Consider the following 7,741-nt stretch of genomic DNA (forward strand, 5'->3'; position numbering starts at 1 on the left):
GGGCCGTAACGCCCCCGCAGAAAAGCTGGGTCCCCGCCATCCCCCCTGCCCGTCGGGGCTCCCCGGGGCCACCTGTTAGCGACAGGGACTGGCCCCTCCGGGCGCGAGCTGGGCAGGCGGACGAGCAGGATTTACCAGCTTCTGGCCACTGCCGACTTTTGCATCTGTCAGGGCGCTAATTATTGCCTTTAATAGAGACAAAGAACAGCTCCTAATGATGCTCCCTCTAATTCTCACCTGCTCCTGCCCTTCCTCCGCAGCAGCGCTCCCTTGCCGGAGCTCTGCTAATTGGGAAAGCTGCTCTGCTTATTGCGGCCTCCCCACAGATGGGGGGGTGCAGGGGGGTGTCGGGCACCGCTAACGGGGCTGCAGGAGCCAAACCAGGCCCGGGGGCTGCATCCCTCACGGCAGATCCCCATCCTGCTCCCGGAGCGCCTCGGCTCAGCAGCCGCGGGCCGCCGGGGGCTCGGCGAGGAGCGGCGGGGACTGCGATGGTCTTCGCCCCCTCTCTGGCCCTGCCCGGCCCTTGGCTTGCAGCGGAGCCTGGCAGAAGGTTCCCGTCGCGGGAGCCGTCCCAAGGCGCCCGCAGACACCTGCCCGCTCCCTGGTTTGGGCTTTCTCCCACGGCGGGAGGGGTCAGAGGCGGGGGGCTGGTGCCGCGAGGATCGCCTCGAAAGCCGCAGAGCGGCACAGAGCCGACACCTGAGGCGGCCCCGAAGCCTCCTGGGGCAGGGGAAGGCACCTGGGCAACCGGCGCGGGGCTCGTCGTGTGTCCGCGGGGCTGCGCCTGCCCCAGCGCCACACGGGCTGTGCTGGGAAGGGGACAATCTCCGCGGGGGCTGGGGGCATTTATTTCCATGAGCGCCGCGAGGATGCCGGGGCGGGGACGCTCCTTCCCCAGCCCCGCTTCCCTTTCCCGGAGGGGCTGGCGGAGGGATGGAGCGAGCCCAGCACGGCAGGAGCGCGGAGCGGGGGTCGCGCCGGGAGCCGCTCGCAGCCCTCGGGGTCCCAGCCCGGCCCGGCCGCCGGGGACCGCCTCGGTTTACACAGGAAAAAACCCAAACCAAACAAAAAGTCCCCTGGGGCCGGTCTCGCTCTCGCTCCCCGTCGGTGTCTGTGCACCCCGAACTCCCCCACGAGCCGTCAGGGTTTATAAAGAACTGTGTATTTCTGCGAGTGCAGCCCCTCCGTTATTTTAAATAAATGTCCTGCCGTTTGTCGGTCTGGAGAGAGACGGGAAAGGCTTTGCCCCGGCGAGGACTCGCATCTTGTGGGCTCCTGCCCACCTGCAGCCCCCAGAGCACCGTGGGAACCTCAGCCCGTCCCGGAGCCCCCCGACCTCCTTGTCCTTAGAAACACCGGAGCCCTTTCCTTGGGGTGTGCGAAATATTTCCTGCCCCAATACCTGCGTCCAGAACTGCCAAAATCCCCCCGGGCCACAGACACGAGCGGCTTCGGGAGGGAAAATAATTAGGAGGTTGTCCCCAAATAATTTTCTTTTCCGTGGATTTTCGTTCGGCGGGTTTTTGGTTGAAGGTGAAACGCGCAGAAGCCATCGCAGTGAGAGAACTCCCCAGCGCCAAGCGGAATGCTTCCTCTCCCCGAATGAATATTTAATTAATATTTCTCTTTTGCCAAGCGCTGGATTCGACAGACAGAAATGTTCACGTTACCAACGCGGCATCGGTCAGTTTTTCCTTGCCGCCCTGATTCTAAAGGGAACAAATGAGGAAGGAAAAAGACCCAACAAAAAACCCAAACCTCAAACGGTTTCGATTCGCCGGCGAAGAAAACTGACAAAAAACTTCACGAAAACGCAAGGATGCACCCAAAATATTCCCATCCCTTCCCCAGCTGTCTCCTCCTCCGCGGGACAGAGAGGAAGAGGAAAACGACATTGATTTAAAATGCTTTTCTTTTTTTTTTTTCCTTTTTTTTCTTTTTATTTAAAATCTCAACAGTGGATCACCTTTTTTTTTTTTTTTTTTTGCAACCGAACAAGTAATAAATATTATTTAGCAACTTTTTTTTCTTTTTCTTTTCTTTTTTTTTTTTTTTTTTTTTACAAAAATAAACAGATGATAAAATCTCTGCAAGGGGCAGCGATAAGAAAAGTTGTTATTTCAGAAACAAGCCCAAGTTCTCAGTATTGCAACACGGACAGGGTGAAAGTTCCTACACAGAAAGAGCATTAAAGAGTTCAAACTTTGTTAAAGGTGGCAGGAACGTAAAAAAAAAACCAAAACAAACGTGTTATACGCTTAAAAGTAAAACAAGCCAACAAACCCCAAGAACCCAAACCAACGAAATCAAGGCAAACCGACCCCTTTTTCACTCATGAGGCTGACACAGAACAAGTGCACGGACGGAAAGCTCAGGCAGAGCAGACTCGCGTCGTTATCGGTCTATTTACAAATCCCGAACCGGAAAGAAAACCGACAGAAGCCCCCGGCGGGCTGGGGAGCGGGAAAAGCGGGGAACCAACCGGCATTCCCGGCTGCACTTCCACCCGGAGCGCCGCTGCTCCTGCCGGCCCCGGGAGCCCCGGGATGGGCTTTCAGGGGGATGTGACCCGGGAACGGCTCCAGAGGCTCTACGCGTAGAAAGGAGACCGGGAGAGGGGAGGGAACGAACAAACAAACAAATAACCGAGCCAAAGCCCCTCTGCAGTTTTGGTTCCTCCGTTCGCGGCGAGCCCGGGCACCGCCGCCCTCCCCTGCTCCGGAGTTCTCGGCAACGTCGGAAAATTAAAAATACAGGAGATGCGCGGGGCTTTACTCGTGCCGGAGGGCTTCCCCCGGCGTTTGGGGAGCAGGGCAGACCCCGGGCCGGGCTCCATTCCCTCCCGCCGCCCCTCCGGCGGACCCGGGAGCGGAGCGGGGGGTCCCGCTGCCGCCGGGGGACAGCGTTTGTAGGTCCTGGGGGTGCCGGGGCCGCGGGGGCGCGGCGGGGCCGCCCAGCCGAGGGGCTCATTTGGTGTCGGTGGCTAATCTGGGCAGGCTGGCGGTGCCCATGCCGGAGACGTGGTGGTGCGGCGGGGCCGACACCTGGCACATGCTGCAGGGGCACGGCATCCCCCCCCAGTGCTGGAAGCCGCTGCCCAGCGGGGCGGCGGCGGCGGCGGCGGCCGAGGGCGACTTGAGGAGCCCGTGCGGGGGCCGGATGGAGCTGACGGCCGAGAGGCCGGAGCCGGGCAGGGAGGCGCTGGAGACGGCGGCGGGGGGCAGGATCGGGTGGTGCACGGGGTGCGAGGCCGGGTGGCCCGGGTGGCCGGGCAGCGGCGCCGAGTGGGCGCCCATGCCGCCGGGGCAGGCGGCGGGGTGGAAGCCGGCGTGGTGGCCGCCGTAGATCTCGCTGACCAGGCGCTTCATCTCCTCCAGGGAGTTGGTGAGCATGAGGATGTAGTTGCGCGCCAGGAGCAGCGTGGCGATCTTGGAGAGCTTGCGCACCGACGGGCCGTGCGCGTAGGGCATCACCTCCCGCAGCCCGTCCATGGCGATGTTCAGGTCGTGCATCCGCTTGCGCTCCCGACTGTTGATCTTCAGCCGCAGCTGCTGCAGCTCCGGCTCCGTCATCTGCTTCTTGTCCTTCTTGGAGGAGGAAGAGGAGGACGACGAGGAGGAGGACGACGACGACTTGAAGCCCAGCTTGTCCACCACCACCACCCCCGCAGCGCTCATGGCGCTGCGCAGCTCGGCGCTCAGCTCCGGCGGGGAGTCGCTTTGCGTGGAGCTGGACACGGTGCCGCCCGTGAAGCCCCCGCCGCTGCCTTTATTCCTGGCCGTGAGGAAGAGGTCATCGGGCTCCGGGGAGGACGGGCGGCTGGAAACCAGGCTGGCGTCCGAGTCCATGGCCCGGCGGGCGGGGCGGCGGCGCGCACCGGGCAGCCTGCGGGGAGGGGAGAGAACCCGCGGGCGGCCCCGCGTCAGCGCCCGCCGCAGCTCGCCGGGGCACCGCGCCCGCCCACCCGCCCCGTCGGCGAGCCCGCTCCGCCGCGCCGGGGAGGGACGGCGGCGGCACCGGCCCCGCTGCCCGCCCTCCCCTCGCCGGGGGCGGCTCCTGTCCCGTCCCGTCCCGTCCCGTCCCGTCCCGTCCCGTCCCTCCCTTCGCTCCTGTCCGCTGGGCCGGGGCTCGGGGTCCGCGCGGGGGGCGCGGGCGCGGGGGGCACTCACCGTGCGCGGGGCGGCCGTGGCGAGCGGCGCGCCGGGACGGGCGAGCACGGCAGCAGCGCGCACCTTGCGGCGGAGCGGCCGCCGCTTTATAGCCGCGCCGGGGAGGAACGATGTCACCGGGCGGGAGGGGGGCTGCGCCAATCCGCGGCGGCGGCGGGGGGACGGCTGATGTCACCGGGGCCGCTCCGGCTCGATGGGGCGGGCGGGGGGGGGGGCGCCGGCCGGAGCGGCGCGGGGAGCCCGGCGGGGGGGGCGCGGCGGGGGGGAGGGACTTTTGTCAAATCCATAATAAAATGCAACAATGACAGCGCCGGGAACAGCTGTTGGAGGGGCGGGACGGGACGGGGACAGGACCAAACAGCCCCCGGCTCCCGCCAGCACGTCGGTGTTTCCCGGTGCCCGGCCCGTCCGCCCCGCCAGGAGCGCTTGGCAGCGGCCCCGCCGCTCGCACCGGGCAGCGCTTCCCCCGCCCGGTGCCCCCTCCTGCCCCGAGGGCGTTATTCCCCCGTCAAGTGCTGCAAAGAGAGGTGGAGAAAAGCGGGATTTCGGCCTCTCCGTTCCCCAGCAGCGAATTTCCCCTAGCATCCCCCGGCTCCGGCTCCGGCCCCGCAGCGACCTGGAGAAGTTCTTGAAGCGGCCGCCTGAATCTCCCCCCAAAAAATCTTCAGCGAGACGGGAGCAGGAGAGGGGAGAGAAGGAAAGAGTAGAGAACGTTAACAAACAAACAAAAAATGACCTTCGGGAATGCCTCCCGCCTTCCTGCGCTGCTCGCCCGGCTCCCGGCGAGTCCCCTCACCCCGGCAGATCCGCGCAACAGGGCCGGAGCTTCCTCGCACTGGGGTAAATCCCCCGGCCGCCCCCTCCCCGCCGGCCCCCCCGGCCCCTTTGCCTTTGTTGTATTATTTTTACACCCGTGTGTTTCCCAGCTGGCCCGGCAAGCCTCAACCATCCGTTAAATATGTATTTAAAACGTTAAGAAGTGAAGCGTGGAAATGTGTTTCCCAACGGTTGCGGGGATGATCCGTAACAGGTCAATTAGGAAAATCTGTCCCCGCGACAGCCGGGCCCGCCGCCCGGCGTGTGTCCCGCTGCCGCCCGGCCCGGCCACCGGGGACGTGCCCGGCTCCCCCCGGGCCGCGGGGCCGCTCCGGCGCTCGGTGCCCGCACCCGGCCGGGCAGGGGGGGCACCCCGCGGATGGGGGAGCTGCGGCTGAGCCCCGGGGGTGCGGAGCGGGACGGGGACTCCCGTCTGTGCAAAGCTGGCATTTATTCCGTGCCGGGGAAGCGGCAGCAGGAGCCGGGCGCTGCCTTTGCCTGGTGGCTCTGAGCGCCGCGGTGTTGGAGCCTCAGAAAACAGGACAACAACGAGCACAACGAATTAAACCCCGAAGCCTTTCCCGGCTCCCTGCAGGGCCCGGCCTGCGGAGGGGGAACGGGCCCCGGCCAGGCCGGGAGGGGCGGCGGGGCGGGGGCGGTCGCCCCCAGGGCAGCGGTGCTGGCGAGAGAACGAGGAAAACGCGGCATGGTTCGTCTCCTGCCTCCCAGAGCTCGGTAATTTTCCGTCTTAGAGGCTGGGACGTTTCCTTCTAAAGAGGTCGCACCTCCCCGTCGGGTCTGCGGCAGCCGCGGCTGAGCCCCGGGGAGCGGCTGAGCTCCATCAGCCCGGGATGGGACGGGCCCCCGGAGCCCCTGCGGCCCGCTCGGGGACCGGGAGCCCGGCGGGGAGAGCAGGAACCTCCCGGGAGCCCGGCGGGAGCCGTGGAGGTGGGGCTGGAGCAGAGGTGGGGGTCACCTGCCCAAAGGGACAGCGGGGAAAGGCGGGGAAGAGCCTCCGGCCCTGCCCTGAACAGCGCGGACGGACAGTGGGGATGGACAGAGGGGATGGACAGAGGGGATGGACAGAGGGAAGGGACAGAGGGGATGGACAGCGGGGATGGACAGAGGGAAGGGACAGAGGGGATGGACAGCGGGGATGGACAGCGGGGATGGACAGAGGGAAGGGACAGCAAGGATGGACAGAGGGGATGGACAGCGGGGATGGACAGTGGGAAGGGACAGTGGGAAGGGACAGAGGGGATGGACAGCGGGGATGGACAGCGGGGATGGACAGCGGGGATGGAACAGAGGGGATGGACAGCGGGGATGGACAGTGGGAAGGGACAGCGGGGATGGACAGCGGGAAGGGACAGTGGGGATGGACAGCGGGGATGGATAGCGGGGATGGACAGTGGGAAGGGACAGAGGGGATGGACAGAGGGAAGGGACAGAGGGGATGGACAGAGGGGATGGACAGCGGGGATGGACAGCGGGGATGGACAGCGGGGATGGAACAGAGGGGATGGACAGCAGGGATGGACAGTGGGAAGGGACAGCGGGGATGGACAGCGGGAAGGGACAGTGGGGATGGACAGCGGGCGGGGGGCGCAGGGGGGCAACCGAAGCTCGGGGCCGCTGCATCCTGAGGAGGTTCTGGCATCACCCGGGGGGGCCCGGGAGGGAGAAATGGGCAGTGGACTGGCTCCTTTTCCTTTTCCTTTTCCTTTTCCTTTTCCTTTTCCTTTTCCTTTTCTTTTCCCTTGCTCTTCCCTTTCCCTTCCTCTTTTCCTTCCCCTTCCTTTTCTCCTTTTCCCTTTCCCCTATCCTTCCCTCCCCCCTTTTTCCTTTTCTTCTGTTTTCCTTTTTTCTTGTTTCTTTTTTCTCGTTTCTTTTTTCTCGTTTCTTTTTTTTTTTTTTTTCTCTCCCCCTGCAGAAAGGAAACCCCTCTCCGACTCCGCAGCAGAACTCTCGGGACCTGAGTCCCTAAGGGAGCAATGTCCTTGGTGACCACTGTCCATCCGCCTGGACACGAACTGTGCCCCGCCCGCAGCCCGCGGGGCCGGGATTGGGATCGGGAGCGGGAGCGGGATCGGGAGCGGGACCGCCCGGGGCTGCTCTGCCGTCCTGTCGGGGGGTACGAGGAAGAAGGGGGACGATCTCTGCCGTGAGATGACAAATTCAATGTCGCACCTCCCCCTCCTTGGACTCGGGAAGGCTCCGCATCGCACCCGCCTCTCGCTCGCACATCCCGGGAAGCGGCCCCGGAGGGTTCCCAGAGGAGCCCTTCACCCGAACTTGATTTTGACACTAAAATGTGGAACAGAGCCCATTTGCTGGGCTATGAATATGTATTATTTTTTTTTAATAGCGTCTGTAGACAACTAAGGCATGAATGAAGGCAATCAGGAAACATGATGAAGTGGTAACTTAATAAAAACCAGACTATCGCTTTCATGCTGGAAATCACTTGGAATGTCATTAGGTTATTGTTGGAGCGGTTCACTGCCCGTGTTCCCTCCAAGCCCGCGGCCCGAGGAACACGCACAGCCTCGCTGGAGTTGCCCGGTCCGGCTGGGAGGAATCCGAGGCATTCGAAGGACCGAGGGCCGGGGTGTGGCTGCAGCTCCTGCAGCTGAAAACAGTTCCAGCGCTGCCTCGGAGAGCCAGAGCGGTCTGCCGCCCATCTGTGCGCAGCGCTGGGGGCTCCAGGCTGGGCTTCGCAGCCCCAGAGCCCCTGAAACTTCCCAGTTCTG

The 7,741-nt window shown here is 64.2% G+C and overlaps 1 protein-coding gene and 1 long non-coding RNA gene across 2 annotated transcripts; one reads left to right on the forward strand and one right to left on the reverse strand.

Moving 5' to 3' along the window:
- Window positions 1-2,020: 2,020 nt before the first annotated feature.
- Window positions 2,021-4,203, reverse strand: OLIG2 (oligodendrocyte transcription factor 2). The gene is made up of 2 exons (XM_039554002.1): window positions 4,173-4,203; window positions 2,021-3,888 (listed from the first exon to the last, which is right to left on the reverse strand). Exon 2 carries the CDS (start codon window positions 3,849-3,851, stop codon window positions 2,970-2,972), a length of 882 nt encoding a protein of 293 aa, XP_039409936.1. The 5' UTR covers window positions 3,852-3,888; window positions 4,173-4,203; the 3' UTR covers window positions 2,021-2,969.
- Window positions 4,204-5,734: 1,531 nt separating this feature from the next.
- LOC120410884 lies at window positions 5,735-7,451 on the forward strand. The gene is made up of 2 exons (XR_005603218.1): window positions 5,735-5,936; window positions 6,922-7,451. It is a non-coding gene; the product is annotated as an uncharacterized LOC120410884 (long non-coding RNA).
- The last annotated feature ends 290 nt before the right edge of the window (window positions 7,452-7,741 follow it).

Source organism: Corvus cornix, chromosome 1, assembly GCF_000738735.6.
Source record: "Corvus cornix cornix isolate S_Up_H32 chromosome 1, ASM73873v5, whole genome shotgun sequence".
Classification (NCBI taxonomy): Eukaryota; Metazoa; Chordata; class Aves; order Passeriformes; family Corvidae; genus Corvus; species Corvus cornix.